We start from the raw sequence: 16588 nt of genomic DNA on the forward strand, positions 1-16588 counted from the left end.
TGTTACTGCGGAATGTTAACTTTTGACTTCTTAATAGTTTATAGTTTTCACAGCTCCTCTAAGAAATTAGAATTCAGAAGCAAGAAGGGATAGTTTGTGACTGATTAATTTCTTGATTCTCTCAGAGTGTGATGCATGGATCGCTCATCAATTTTATGGAGTAATGTATCATGCCACTTATAAATATCTCATTATCTTCTCTATGCAAACACGTGTATCAGAAATACAGCAGTTGAATGCATGCAGGATTTATATTTCCTTAGGGAAAATTAAGACTTCAGACTCATTTATAGCATCCCTAGACCCAGCTGGTTGCCATATCAAGCATCACCTGGTTTACTGAGTGCTTCTTATGGGTTCAGGGTGGCAGTAAATGTATCCTGAAACCCCTCTGGGTGTTAGGCAAGTTATTTGGCTTGGTCACAGGCAAATAATTTTTTTTCTTATTTTTATGAGAATTTCTTGCCTTTCTCCCTTTTGCTGTGCAATAAAAGTTGAGTTAATACATGAGGAAAAAGTAATGCTTTACTTGCAGGTCTTGTTTACACAAGCAAGAGCCATGCAAATGCTTCAACATTCTTGTTATTTTCAGCTTTTTACTACTACTAATTTTCATCCCAAATATTCAGTAAATACATTTTTAATCAAAACTAGAGATACAACAAGATAGAAAATGGGAGATTTTAGCAAAGAAGACTGGAAAAACCTGTCTTTTTTGGAAAAAAAATAATTTCACAGAGGCATTATTGATTATGACAGTTATTTTTATGGACCTACCATCTCAGTAACAATCAGAAGGTATCAAGTGCTAGGAATTTATAGGAAAATAACTGAAATCTATAAAAGAACAAAGTGTATGTTTGCAGGTCTGTGGTTCACCCATATCTTGAACACCATATTGTTCATATTCTCTCTTCTCAAAAAGGTCACATTGCAGAAAAGGAAATATTCAGGAAAAAACAACGACCAAAGGCAGGGAACAGCTTCCATACAAGCTGTGACTTGGTAGGCTGTCCATATGTATTGGGTTCCCATTGCTAAGTTTTGGTAGCAGGGCGAACTGCAGAGTGGGTTTCTCTGAGAAGATGCCAGAAGGTTCCCCTGTGTCTGACAGAGCCAGTGTCACCTGGCTCCAAGACACACCTGCCACTGGATGCCAAGCCTGCTTGTGATGATGGTAGTGATTCTGGGATAATGTGTTTCAGAAAGGGAAAAATTGCTGGGAAACAGCATCTGGGAGAGAACTGTGACAGTATGTGAGAGAAGTGACTGTAAATACATGAAGAATGTGAGGGAGGAGGTGCTCCAGGCACCAGAGCAAAGCTTCTCCTGCATCCCATGTTGAGTCCCTGCACTCCATGGAGGTCCATGGTGGAGCAGGTATCTGGAGGACCCCATGCCAGGGCAGGTGGGGTACACAAAGGAGATTATGACTCCCTGGGAAGATCATGCTGGAGCAGGGTCCTGGCAGAGCCTGTGAGCCTGCAGAGAGAAGAGCCCATGGTCAAGCAGATTTTCTGGCAGGACTTGTGACCCTAAGGGGGGGCCCTCACGGGAGCAGCCTGTTCCTGAATGACTGCACCCAGTGGAAGGGGTTTGCTAAGAACTGTAGCCTGTGGGAAGCAGTTCTTGAAGGACCGTATCCCATGAGAGTTATCCCATGCTTGAAGTGTGAGGAGGAAGGAGCAGCAGAGACAATGCATAAGGAGTTGACTGAAACCCCCATTCTCCATCTTCCTATCCTGCTCTCAGGGAAAAAGGTAGAGACATCTGGGGAGAAGCTAAGCCTGGGAAGAAAAGGGAGGGGGGAGAAGAAGTTTTTAGATTTTATCTTATTTCTTGCTATCTTACTGTGTTTAATTGTCAATAAATTAAATTAATTTCCCTAAGTCAAGTTTTTCCCACAACAAAAACTGTAGTGTGATCTCTCCCTGTCCTTATTTCTCCCCATAAGCTTTATTTTTTTCCAATTTTCTCCCCTGTCCTTTTTAGGGAGAGGGAAGTGATAGAGCAGCTTGGCAAGCACCCAACAGCCAGCCAAGGTTAACCCACAACAGATGCCGCAAATAGATGACGTGGAGATGGTGGACATGAAGGAGACGGGCACATAATAATTCTAAAATCATGAATGCCGTGGCAAAAGGAGACACTGCATGCTGCCTCTTCAAATACAAGAATTAGGGGCATGAAATTAATCTGAGAAGACCATTATAAAACAGAAAAAAAAAAAAATTTTGTGGGAATGGAATCAGAACCGAGGAGCTTGCTGATAAGCAGTGTTGTGAGTGATTCAAAGTTACATGGTCTCTAGAAAGAAATGGATGAGTACTTGGAAGAAGCATCTGCTGGGGTTAGTAATCCAGAAATCACATAAGGCTCTGTAAATTATCCCAGTGGAAAACATCTGGAAGGTAGGAAAGTACTCAGGGGAATCCTGTTCAGGTAAGGTTTATGGATGGGGCCCTGAGCAACCTGATCTAGTGAAAGCTGTCCCTGCCCATGGCACAGTTTTATTAGATGATCTTTGAAAGTAACCCACACCATTCTATGATTCTATGTGGTTGTCCCTGTTTTCAGTCTCATCAATTGGGTGCCTATAGCCATTGATAGAAACAGAATACAAAATCAGATGAATCTTTGGACTTTATGCTGATATTATTAAGAGGAAATACAAGGCTGAAACAGATACCTATAGTTAGATGGAAGATGGATCTCGCTTAAATTTCTGAGAGGAAAAATTCAGTGTGCACAGTTCAGGGGATAGAAAGGGGATGAAAATTCCTCCTGGAAAATGCATCAGCTTTGATATCTTCTTTGTCCATACAAGCAGACGTCGGGGTACAAATAGTGAGAAATATTTGAAAGCACTTCTCTAAAAAGGCTGTATGAACATTGAGAAATACAATCTTTCAACATATTGAGAATAGGAGCAAAGTGCAACACACAAAAAAGTTATCTCTTTGGTCATTTCTAGTAAACTTTCTTCAAAGTTCAGGGCATTTAGGTAAACCTGCACCGGTGAAAAGGAACAAGCATTTAGATGCAGACACTCCAACACACTAAAGGAAGGGCATTAAAATTACCTCAAAGACTGTGAGCAACCTATTTTCAGGCAGGCATTTTGGCACTATGTATTACAGTATTTTTATTTTGCTTTGAATGATAATATTTTTATTTTTTTTTTGTAACCTGTTGCATTCAATCTTCTATTGAATTAATAATCCAAAATTAGTGTCTGAAGGAGTGTGCTGTGAGGGACATGGGGGGCTGAAATTCTTACCTCACAGCCTAAACTATTATTTCAAGTATTGAAAAATAGACTAGTCATATCCTTATTGATGAAGATAAAATTACATCTCTATTTCTTAAAATATATGGTCTCTTTCATCAACTTTTATGAATTTTCCTTATATAGAATCAGAGAACATCAGAGAATTTAGGTTGGGAAAGATCTGTAAGATCATTGAGTCCAACCATAGAATTAACCCAGCCAATTCCACCACTAAACCATGTCCCTAAGCACCACATCTGCATGTCTTTTAAATACCTGCAGGGATGGTGAATCTACCACTTCCTTGGGCAGTCTGTTCCAGTGCTTGATAACGCTTTGGTGATGAAATTTTTCCGAACATCCAATATAAACTTCTCCTGGCCCCACTTGAGGCCATTTCCTTTTGTCCTGTCACTTGTTACCTGTGAGAAAGGACTGACCCTTACCTTGCTACAATCTCCTGTCAGGCAGTTGTAGAGAATGTTAAGGTGCCACTCCTAATCTCTTTTTCTCCAGGCTAAACAACACTGGTTCCCTCAGCTGCTTCTCATAAGACTTGTGCTCCAGACCCTTCACCACCTCTGTTAATTTTCTCTGGGTATGCAAATCTAATTATCATCTAACCAGCTTTGAAAAACTCAACTTGCATTTACCCTTTCCAAGTATTTTGACAGCTTTGTACAGAAAGGTTATTCACTACTGCTGGTAAATACTGATTTCACCCCTGATTTCTCTTAGAACTGCTTACTGTATGCTAGAGGGTTTTTGCAGTTTACTACTCGTTGCTTTAAAGTAACTGTAAAATATGACAGAATTCAGAGGTGTCCTTTACAGAGTCCACCCAAAATAAGAATTTCAGCATGGAATTCTGCCAGTATTTTTTTACAGTGAACACTAATACAAAGAACATATGTTATTCTTTGCAATTCTGTCCTTTGACACGTTTCTCTTGAGTACTTTGATCAACTGTTTGCCTTACAGACTTTGCAAACTTCTTGCTACTGATGTGTTTGAAGAAAGATTTTATATCTAGTTTAATTACCGTTGACAGTTGCTCTTCAAACCCTATTTTGGGCCCTCTTGGTTATGTTTTTATATTAAATCTGCCAGAGTTCATGATAACTTCACTTTTCTTAGGTTTGATACAGCATTTGCTTTCTGATGGAAAACTTGTTTCTAATTACCTCCCTAACCTGCTGCTCAGTCATCATGAGTTTTCTACCCTTTCTAAAAATACTTTCAAAAGAATCTGTGGTATGCATTCATCAGAGTTGCTCCTTCAACAATCTCCATACTGACTGTCAGGTTTTGATTCTCTTAGCTGCTCATTTTAAACAAGTAAGTTTCTTTGTCTTTGTGTGGTTCTACCTCCTGAAAAAGAGCAAAACTCTGGTGTATCCCTTTGTCTTTTGTTACTAATGTAGAGGCAGAGTTTATCTTGATCCACATGTGCAGTTTTGAGCCAAGACACATGTGATAGTGAGGACAAGGTTAAGAGAAGTGTCCTGGTTTGTGGGCTGCTTTCACAGCTGCTCCAGGATGTACTGATCGATGGCCTTGTAAAAATGTGATCTCTGTGTCACGTACCAGTGTAAATCTTCATAAGGGTAATTACTATTCTCCCATTTTCTGCCCTTTCTGCCTCCAGTCTCCCGTGGGATAGCAGGTAGTGCTGCCATCCTATCTAGGTGGTCACTAATGTCTTAATGTTCTTCCAATTTAGGCCTTGAATTTTGGCCTCTAAGGACATCAAAGCACTCGATCAGGTAGATAGTTTGTCAGTTTTGATTTTAATCAAACTGTGCTACTCCAATCCAGTGACTGTGGGGAGGATGACTGTAGACATGAGAAAGTGAGACAGGAAGGCAGCAGCAACAGTTCAGGGAAAGGGGTTCTTGCTCCAGGAATATGCCCAAATTTTCTCTTCAGTCGGAGAAGCAAGAGAAGCTCTTCTAAAGAACATTTAGTCCTATGTTCTTTAAAATAAGACTAGCCAATTTATTCTTAAACTTAGATTGGCTGCTTCTTAGTCATTTTTCCAATGGCAAAACATACATCTGAGGTCTTGCTAATGAGGGATTTAAGTGCCTGAAGTATGCCTTCAGGGAATAGAGGTCTGTCATGTAGACTGATTGGTTTGCTCTCCTTTCTCCTGCTGAAAGTGGTCCAATTAAATCTTGTACTTGTTGAGGACAGAGGTCCTTAGCTGGTAGGGCTCACAAGGGGAGGGCAACAAATGGGATACATTGGTTCTTGTGCTTATTTTTATATGAAGTAGTTAATGAGTAATTGAAATCCTTGGATAGAGATTGTCTGTCAGTAAATTAACTTTATTTCTTAGCTCTCTCAGTCTTGCACCAGTACTGCTTAAGCTTGGAGGCACAGTTCCAGGTGCCTGAAGGATTTTGAAATCTAGATTTTGAGGGTTAAAAGTTTTACTCTTTTCAAGGATAATGGAACACTTCTTTACATAAAGAGAGAGATACGAGAGGATGGGCAATATAGAATGGAAGATGTATTTTTATGTCTTATGCTTATAAAAGGACTTTATTCCCCTTAAGTAGCTTAGAAGAGATATGTTGGTAATTTAAGAGGTACATACCAGTTATTTGGATTCAGCAACTGTGGTGGTTTTAGCCAAAACTGCCAAACTACCACAGCAACAGAAATAACTGGGTTTGTGTAACATATAATCACTTAATAAGTGATTAATTCAAGACTCTTTCTGTGAGACAGTGAGCTTTGTGTGCTACTCCATTTGGAAAGGTGCAGGCACTAAATCATCTCTGGTTTGAAAGTAAGGAAAACCATGGCAGCCCATAATAGCTGATGAACAGCCTCTAAGTACATAAAAGATGCTTCAGCAGCTGCTGTGACTTAGCAAATTTAAAATCAACTTTCTTATGCATTGAAAGTTGAAAGTAAAATTTATTTTTTTTAATGTTCCAAATAATACATGTCTTTGCAAGTTTTGGTCAATTTCAAATTTAGTAAACATTCCACAGAGTACTAGCATTACTGCCTGAATTGTCTTATGCTAGGCTAGAAGCAGCTCCTTGTGGGCTTCCTAAGAACAGAGTGTGCTGTTTTGTTCTGGATCATTTTTATGACCGTACTCAGAGGAAGTACTTAATGGGTGGCAATTCACAGATTTGAAGTCAGTTTTCAGTGTACATGACTACATTCCAAAACAACATCAGAGGGATTTAAATTATTACCTTTAAAGATAGGAAAAGCAGAAAGTTTTATAGCACTTAGCAAAAATACTAAGCTTCCACTGGTAGGTGTGTTCCTGTTTAACAACCCAGTGAAGCTGCTTAAACTGACAACTTCCACTACAGCCAGAATTATTCTTATCTGCAATCTCATGTATCAAAGCATTTATATTCTTTTGTTCCATTTCATATCATGCAAATTTTCATTCTGAAGTGTCTGGGCAGCTTTCTGGAGTTCAGAAAATATTGTGACTAGCATCCATCATATCTATTCTTGCATCTATTCCTTATGGGAAAAATGAAAATAGTGGAGGTGCTTTGAGTTTATAAATTAAGTCAAAGCTGAAAATAGCTTTTGCACATAGAGATGCCCTTTTGTTATTCAGGAAATGCATTCCAAACAGTTAGCCCTGGAGAAAATGATGCCTCTAGTGCAGATGAGCTTTACCCTCACTGTAGAAAATTTCAGCATGTCAGAGTAGCACTGCTGTTGGCAACGTTGCTAATGTTGGCCTTTCACTTATCCTTGCTTGAAACAATGATGTACTTGAAGACAATAACCGAGTCCTCGGGCAAGAATAAATACTGTACAGAGAGCTGGTTCAGGAAGCAGAGGGCAGTTTTGCTTCCCAAACAGTAGAAAATGATGTTTGAAGGAGGTGCTATAGCATTTTGAACTTCCTAGTGTTTTCTAAGTGCTGAAGGCTATAAAACCAAATCTGCTGTGTTACCTCACTCAGCTCTGAATTTTTCATGAGATAATATGGTCACTGCCCACTGGCGTGAAATGGACGACTTCCTGTCACTGGAGGAGAGCGGATGCGCCTGACAGACTGATGTCACTACTGCCTGCCTCCAGCAAAAAGGATTATTTCAGGCTGACTTCTGGGTCTGTCCTGACAGAACACCCGCTCTAATGCCATGCTTTGGCTAAATAGAAATGCTAACTAGCTAAGAAACAAGATCTAGCTTTTTTCCTGGCTAGAGGAATTGCTTTTCTGGTATGAGTAACTCACAGCAGCCTGGCCATTAAAAGTAGCATAAGGATTAGTCTGTCACCTTCCCATATCCTGCACTTGATCTAAATAAACAAGTAAATAACATCTCCCTCCAAATATCCAAGAATTAATCTCTCCAATAGAAATTTTTCTCCTAAGCTGTGTACGTGTTAGTTTTAACCCTGTGGGAGTTGCTTTTCTATAACTATGTCTGGAATTTGGCCCTTAATAGTGACTGAGTCTTCACTCTGTAATGTAGGTCAAGAGAAGAAATTAAATGATGACATTGTGCTTGCTTGCTGTGGCATCCCCCAGGAGTTGGTATAGTCCCTACTGATTGCCTTGAATCATTAATCAAAGGGAAACTGCATTGCACAGCCTACGATATATTCTCAGCAGGCACATGCATTGATGATGCTGCACCATGAAAAAGACTTAATTGCATTGACAGTACATTTTTTTCACAGTTTAGAGTGTTTATCAAAATTGTGCTTGTAGCATCTAAAAATACTGTAATTAATGCAGCTTTTGGCCTCTTCACACACTGTTTTCTTTTTAGTTTCTTCTGTTAAAGAAGACAGCTGTTTGCTAGGAAAACAAATTCATCTCTTTTCCTTCTCTCTCTCGCCTCCTGTTTTGTATCTGAGTGCATCAGTAGGAGGCTCACAGTTTGTTGTAAATGTTCATTCACAGTTTCTGCAGATTCCTACATTCATATTCACAAAGGCAGAATATTTCAAGATGTCCTTCATATCAAGTTACTGCTACTTCACATCAGACAGGAGGAATATAAAATATGGGCATTGCTTCCAGAGGCAAAACAAAACAAAAAAAACCCCAATAAGGTACAAAAGCCACTGTCCTCGAGGAGAATGTGACAATTTGGATCAGCCATTTCTTCATTGTTAAATTGTTTCCTTTCATTGCTGATCTAAGGGTGGCTTGTGGGTATTAACTTGTGGAGTATATATAAGGAAAACAGACCTTCTTTGATAAGATAAAGAATCTGCAAGAGACAGGGAGGGAGAGGCTGGTGAGGCAGCTTGTGACACCACTAGGCAGCTGTTCCTTGGCTTCTGGGCAGACCAGGACAGTGTTTTCCTTTCTCCTCTTAAATATTCAGGCTGTGAGAGCAGGAAAGGACACAAAAGCATGGCACATGGTTTGGGTCAACAGCATAAGCTGTCGCTCCTGTGCTGGGCAACCTGTGTGCATGTGGGGAACTGCAACCCCATAAGAAACCCACCTGCTTAGTGACAAGCAGACTGGGAGTAAGAAAGCAGCATCTGCCCTCCTGTGCAGAGAGCAGCAAGAGCAAAGGGAATTTGTTATAGAAAGAGATCTAGGTTAAAGAAGACACTAGGAAAAAAATATCTGTTTCAGCATTAAGAAAAAAGTGACTTAACATCTGTTTTGCCCACACCTCTACAGAAAAATTGTATTATCATGACTTATTTTTGTCATCCATCTGCTACCATTAACTACTGTAAAGTGCTCTGTTACTTTAAACATCCTCATCAGGTTTTAAAATGTTTCAGTTCTACATATTGCTTTGCAAATCTTATATTAGAGTGAAGAAGACTGTGTATGCAGCAGAGCTTTGCAAGGCCGCAATTTCACTGAAATGACTATTATTACCTTATAGACTGCAATGGTAAAGCTCAAGTGGTGCAGTATATAAAATCCTAAGATTAAATAATGGATTTTACCATAACATTACACTGGACTTTATACTTCTGCTGCTGATGTAGGACTTGAACTTCTGTTAACAGAGGAGCCTATTGAACATCTTTATCACTGTCTGGCATAAAAGCCTGCACTGTGTACACACACAATGTGAAGGTTCATGATCAGAGACTAAGTGGAAGTATTTTGAGTTTATCAAATGCTTTCTACTCTGTGAATAAAGATATCTAGAGTCAAGCTGCCCTTACAGTGCTAGTTGGTGATGCATGTGAGAATGGGATTCACAACTGATAGCAGGACCAGAAATGGTCCTGTGGTGAAGCCTGCATTTAAGCCTATGAGCACCACAAAGTGAATTAATCAGGAAAACATATTAAACAATAGAAAACAAATTAAATATAATTAAAGAAAAAACATTCATAATAGTTAACAGAGAAAATTAATGAAAATTAAATGTATTTTAAGTAATTAAGATTCTAATGAAAGTTCATTTAAACAATTTTTTTTTCTTCAGAACATTAAAGCAGTATTTTGTATGGGATGGAAGAGCTTGAAAATTTCTGGATGGTAGTCTTCAAGGATATTTATTGAGCAAGCAGATTGTTTAGGCTCCTAAAAAATTTAGGTTGCTATCATCTTCCAGAGTGGTTTGAGTTTAATGTATTTGGAAAAGATCAGGCTGCTTTCTTTTCCAGTATAAACTTTGCTTTTGGAAGTGCTGTTTTACAGATTAGATCAAAGAAGAAACAACATCCAACCAAAGAAACATGTCCCTAGAATAGAAGATGCAGGTTTTGCTGGCAGTTCTTTTCATTTCATTCATGACCAGGACAGCATTCAAGTGCAGTGGCTATGTCATTGCTGTTAAAATTACATGATGGGTGAAGAAACACAGACCCAACATTCTGTACCTGCTCACAGATAAACTGTTAAAATTACCCGTGGCCTTTACATTGTAAGATCTTTTTTCTTGTATAATGTGGAGAATAATGGGTCTATTTTACTAATTTTCCTTTGTCTATGGTTTGGAAAACTACAGAAAAAAACTATTTTGTAACTGAAAAGTATTTTCAGCTTTCAGAAAGCATGGTACTGTAAAGTGTTGGACGAATAGGAAAGAATCTTCCCTTTGCATCATTGGGCTGCTGAGGTTTTTCCAGCCTTTCAAAGCGGCTACATTAAGGATGAGAATACTGACATTTGAAAGCCCTCTTGCCTGGTGATGCAGGGAAGTGCAGACTGACTTCTCTCTTCCCCAGCCATGCCCAGCTGCCTTCACATTTCAGCAGAGGCACCCTTGTCTTTCAGCTTAGCAGAGAAAGAAAAATGGCAGAAAGGGAAACCTTGGTCATTAAATTTTACCCGAAATATGTATGTCGATTTTTGAATAAGTAGCAGCCTTTTAGCTGGTTGTTTGTCATCCTCCTGTTTCACTGTGTCCCCCAGACAGGGGCAGTGAGGCAAGCCCAGGGCACCACGGGTGCCTTCAGAAAGCTGCCCCCAGCCCATGAGAATCTGTTGTGCTGAGGGCAAGGGCTCTGCTTGCAGCCCAGTGTCTGGCCACCTGCAAATGCCCTGACCCACAGCATGAACCCTCATGTCTCTCCTCTTTTCCCCAGCCCACATGGGGTAAATGTCTTCCATGGCACAGCCAGGGGGATGCTGTGATGCCATCTCGCTCCAACCGAGTATTCCTGGCTCTGTTATCACTCTCTTAAAGAAGTGAGTGTCAAAGCCATTGGTAAAGGAGCAGTAAATAATGGGTGGGGTCAGCCTGAAAGAGAAGCTGGTTACTGCTTGTTCAACACAGGATCATCTTCACACAGGCAGGCTCAACTTTTCACCGCTGTCCTTGTACCTTCTGTGGTCCAGCAACTTACAGAGCCTTTGAGAAAGATTATCAATTTTAATGATAGTACAGGGGTAAACCAGCAATTTAAGTTCAACTGTCACTCTAATATTAGTACTAGCTTGCTTCATTTAAGCTGGCTTTTGTTCTGTGCTATTTTAAAAACTCTTAGTAACTTCAAATGCTAAAATACAGGTGCTATTACTGATTTTTTAAAGCTGTTCAGTTACACTAACATTGCAATTCTTCAAATATTCCAGTCTAATTTTACTATTGAGATGAAGTTTGGGTTGTAGCTCCACAAGAATCAGTTCTGGAAAAGCAGAAACCGGGTTGCAAGCAGTTCCTATCAAGCAGCCATTCAGATAAATGTGCCGCCAATTGCTTCACAAAAAGCCAAATTGTTATTTTCAATAACTAACTCCTGCACACCATGTTTACTGGTTGCAACATCGAATAATAAAAAGTCATCCAAGGCTGAGGATTTTTATACTGAAAAAAAGATATGGAAAGACTGATTTCTTTTTCATGCTGTATGTACTTTGAGGAAAGTAGTTTTAAAGAATTTACTGTATAAAATTTTCTTCCTGCTCTTAAACACAGAAGAGTAATTTTGAGAGACATTTCAGATACTGAAATTGGTAGATTACTAATGTTCTTAAGGGTTTTTATTCCTCATATAAATCATACACCAAGCTCCTTTAGCAGTCACAGAGGTTATGGGCAGTGCTGAATGATTTGTCTTTTCCTTACTAGCCTAACACATAATTTTGTGTATATGAATGATATGTGAACATCCTTCCTTATAAGAAATGTACGGTTTTTCAACAAAACCAATGGACATTTACTACAGCATCTATGATATTTTGCTTTTCCTTCCCTCCTTTATTAATTTTTCATGCATTCAGGTGGTGTGAAATTTCTTGGCATACTGGAATACCATTGTGAAACTCAAGGAATTTTCGTGAAGTCATATTACTTCCCTTAAAATATAGAAACAAACTTCTACCAGCCATACTTTCTAGGGGAAAGGAAAAATAAACAAAACACCCCAAGCAACAGACCAATTAAAAAAAAATAGATTTCTATGCCCATGACTGAAAGCTGCTTTTGTCCTTGTAATTCTGTGATCATGGGTTTTGGCAGTCTAACAGCACAAGGTGCTGTTTGTGGAGTGGCAGTGTTTACTGCCTTGAAAACCAGACTCTAGATCCTTTCATCACTCTCTGATAAACTGGTTAATTACATAAGCTGGGTCATTGAACTAGTACTCCATAACCACTGGGCTAATAATAGTGGGTCACAGCCCTTTCATAGCCTGTGGTTTTGGATCCTAACATAAATGTTTTAATCCTTCTACGGCAACTTATCTTGAGCATATGTGTGCAAATTTCTCTTGCCACTCATCCCTGGGGTGTTTCAGCTGGTGCCTTCACTTCCACTCACCGCTGTTTAACCAAGATTGCTACAGGGCTTTCTGTTACTGCATTACCCCTGCACAAACAATTATTACCGAGTTTCAGACTAAGATCATTTTCTCAGCCAGAGATCATTACTTAAAATGTCATTTTTCTCCTCTCTTGCTGAATACAATACCATCACCCCTATCCAAGGACTTGCCAAGCTATGTTGTGTCTCTCAGGCACCCAGTGTGTTTCAAGACATCAGTAATGGCAGCAAACTCTCTCAACAAGCTAGAATCACTCCTTACATCTACAAAAGAATTGGTGCTATAAGTATCTCCTGGCTAATTATGCCTGAATCTGCTGTCTCCCAAAGGGTTGAGCAAGTGATTCTGCCCAATCTTAAAGTCTAAATATTCCTCAGATAGTGGAGCTGCAAGTGTTGCTTTCATATTGCTGGAGATCACCTGCTCTTGGTTTCAATGCTTGACTCTTGAGATCTTTTATTTCTAGCATAGAGTTTTGCCAACCTATGCATGAAGGTGGTTCGTGGTTTCTTACTCCATTTGGCTGTACCTTCTCCTAGGCATTCATTTTAAATTTGAAACACAATTATTCTAATTCCAATGCTATCCTCATGACTCATGCAGAATTCTTGGAAAAATAAAGATACAAAAACCCCTCTGTGCTATCCTGCAGTCAAACCCCATATATAAAACTGCAGGGGTCCATCTTGTCTTTACTTTACACTTGCTTGTAGATCTTCAGGGCCTCTATTAAAGATTTAATATCATAGCATATATTTAATAGCATTTATTTAAAATGCTTGTATCTATTAAAGATACAAGCATTAAAACTGCTTGTATCTTTTACTTTTGTACATATTTGCCTTCTCCTTTTTACTAGGTTCCTTGGTCTGTCCTGGGGAGTATTCCCAGACCTGCTAATCTGCCCTTCTGAATCCAGACTGTTTATGTTACCAGGGTTCAAAGGACCCATCCTCATCTGCAAGGGATGAGTGGATCCTCCAGCACTGCAGTTTTGAATGGTAGCTCATCCAAATTGGACTGCATCTCCCTCTGGCACCCATCTAATAACCACAGACAATAGTTTCTTTTAGCATGTGACTCTGGACCATATGGCTTTTGTTCTTTCAAAAAAGGCCCCGCAGACACCATTTCCAGGGGCCTTAACACATCTCAGTTCTGCCGGTATGCACAGTTCATTTGCCGTGGCTGGTGCTTCTTTTGGGTTGCACATGAAGCATTTTGTGGCTGCACAGGCTGTTTCAGGCAGGTGATTTTCATCTGCATTGGTCCACTGGGGGTGATTTGTTTTCACAAGGAGCAGTACCAGGTAGACAGGGATCATTCCAAACCCCTCTGTGTCAGTAATCAAGACCCTGCTTTGCTAGCTGTCCTGTGGTTTGTGCTGCTTTACCCATTTTACCTGTCACTTCTCTGTAAGCTTCTCACTTATCTTCCTGAAAGAGTTGTGATCCCCACCCTCCTGTCTCCTATCCTCTCTGTTTTCTCCAGCACCACTTGTAACAGTTACCTTAGCTAACTCAGTTTTCTTTTTTCTCCTCACACCGTGATATCTGAAACTTCTTTCTTCAATCTTTCCTAGCACCCTCACCATCCTCTCCTAGCAGCAGCAGGCTTTAGCCCTTCTGCAGCTGAGGTACACTCCCCAGCCTTGTACTCCCCAGCGTGATCCCCACAGCATTTTTTTCCTCCCCTAATGCCCTGCTCTTATCTTCACATTGCTCTCACTAGCTGCCCAACATTCCTCCAGCCCAGGCCACCCTCCCTGTTAACTCCTCCCTTCCCATAAACAATCCACTCTTCCCTCCACTCATAAACTTACACAGCTTTACTTAAAAGACTCTCAAAAGCCTTACATGTGTAGGCACGAGGATATAAATGTACTGCCTGTTCTTCTACCATAGAAGCCATGGTCTCCTTCTAAACCATGGCTGAACTGGCTGCTGGATTTGAAAAGACCTTCACAGTCCTGCTTTGGCATACATGACATGGGTTATGACCTTTTTACCAACTTGGTATTTGAGTGTTCTTGTCCGCTGTGTGTGACAGTGATACAACTTCTATTTCTGCTCCACTCAGGCTCCCACATTCTTGTTCTTATAGCCTTGGTTGTTGAGTTCTCCACATTCTCTACCAACCTGTGGCATGAAATACATGGTGTTTGCAGGACTCATATGGTGCAGAGTGGATGAATAAGAACAGGACTGATTTTTAACTTCTTTTACTAAACAAAATTGAAAGAAACATAAAAATTGCTAACATTTGTGTTGTGCTAAGCATTTTTGGGGGTTACGTTCATGTGTTTCAATATGCACAAAGCCTCAGGGAGGAGACGATTGAAGAAGAAACAATTTTCAACTGGACTCTCAAATGGTAGGTGAACTCTTCCATATGGTGCTCATTGTGGTTTCTATGTACTATTTGACCTTCATATTGCTCTTTATATAATTCTGTTTCATAGGAAAACACTCTTTATGTGGTCTAATCAAGATGGTCTTCTAGCACAATTCAGTTTTCATGTAGTTATGTGTACACAGCTATGTATTGGTGAAATGTTGTTTTGTAAGGTGGCCTTAGTTTTTCAGCAACTTTCCAACCTACTCATATCTCAAAGCATTTAGTTCCCCTTATCCTTTAATATCCCAAGAGTCCATAGCAGCTGTGTTTTGCAGCGTAAATAGTCGCGGTCAGCAGCAGTAACCAGGATTTCCTGTGCTGGACATTGTCCACTTGCAGTAAAAATTAAGTGGAACTGAAGTGGTTTGTAGGCTCTTTTAGCTGCATCATGAGAACTGTAATTGCATTCCTCATTTAAAACTTTTGATTATTAACAAATCTGTCAAGACATTAAAACCACTTTGCAGTTTCATTAATTCTTTCTTAAGCAGGGAAGAGCTTGGGATGGAAACTACAAGTAAAATGGCTCTGAAGTAAGAAGAAAGTTTTAAGTTCTGTTGTGAGGCTTTAACGAATCTGGAGGGGGGGCTGTCTATTGTTTGTTAGTCCTGTAACCAGCTCTACAGGGGGCCTGCTCATGAGCATTGTTACACAAAAGTAAATTTCATTGTGTTCTTTATCTTGTCTGTGTGCAGTTTTCCATTCACTTTTATCAAGATTGATCAAACCTTTGGAATTAGTGAATTGAACCCAATTTCCCATGTATGGAAGCAGTTTCAGTTTTTTATTACTTGCCATCACAATTATCTTTGGCTTACTCTTTGCAAATATCCTCTGTAATGTGCTAGTTTTCAGCTGTTCCTAATAGACCTAAAATTATTAAGACAGTATTTTGTGCTATACTGCTTCCAGTTTTGACAAGGAATATACACTGAATTTGCCTTGTATTTTACACATGCTTTGATCAGCCAGACTGATTTTCTCTCTCTGCCATTTTCCTACTGTTGACACATGTGCAATTCTGGAAGCCCGAGGTTATTCCACAACCTATTCCCACTTGTAACTAAAATATTGGGTGTAACTCACCAGAGATTATTCCTTGCAGGTTTGTTTTGTAGGACCCCAGATGTCTTACTGGTATTTATGGGTGGAAAAAACTGCAGTGTATCTCTCAGTTTACCAGAGCATTCTGATTTATGGTGGTTAGTTCACCAGTTAACACAATTTGATTTGGGAATTCCAAAGTAATAGAGAAATTGCTACAAATCAGGTAACTTGGTCATCTTAACCAGCTACAGATTTTTTTAAAAAAATATTAGAAAATATTTTGTTGATGAAAATGGTAATCAAAAAGTCACACCTATTAGTATGGAAATTAGTATGGTTTACTCTTTAACTGTTTAATACAGGCTAATCTGTGAGGGTGGACATTTAAAGTTCTTAGGATCAGTAATAATATAGTACTGCCAGTGGAGAAGCTGTTAACCTAGAATCTCTTTCTTTCTTTTGAGAGAGAAGAGAAAGACTAGAGATAGGGAAGGTCAATATAGCTAATTGCTTATGAATTCCCTGTGCTCCTTGCCTTTATATCCCTGCTGCTCAAAACAGAATGCCTTTTCCTTCTGAGGTTTCCTTATGGAGGTTAATATTACAAAGTTAAAAGGCGCCTTGTGAATGGGCACAAAGATGTCACAAGAACTAGGAGAGTTTTTGTTACTTTTT

At 39.6% G+C, this 16588-nt stretch overlaps 1 protein-coding gene across 2 annotated transcripts in view; it reads left to right on the plus strand.

The window, feature by feature from the left end:
• The window catches only part of FGF14 (fibroblast growth factor 14), a 377538-nt gene that overhangs the window by 144538 nt on the left and 216412 nt on the right, over nt 1-16588 (plus strand). Inside the window, exon 1 of one of the 2 annotated variants that reach the window (XM_005516473.2) lies at nt 14621-14842. The exons of the other annotated variant lie outside the window; for it this stretch is intronic. Within the exon in view, the coding sequence (XP_005516530.1) occupies nt 14767-14842 (76 nt within the window). The 5' untranslated portion in view covers nt 14621-14766. Of the gene's footprint in view, nt 1-14620; nt 14843-16588 lie in introns of those variants that run through there. 2 annotated transcript variants of the gene reach the window in all.

This window comes from Pseudopodoces humilis, chromosome 2, assembly GCF_049639895.1.
Source record: "Pseudopodoces humilis isolate 2021_Gansu_Grassland_sample_001 chromosome 2, ASM4963989v1, whole genome shotgun sequence".
Taxonomy (NCBI): Eukaryota; Metazoa; Chordata; class Aves; order Passeriformes; family Paridae; genus Pseudopodoces; species Pseudopodoces humilis.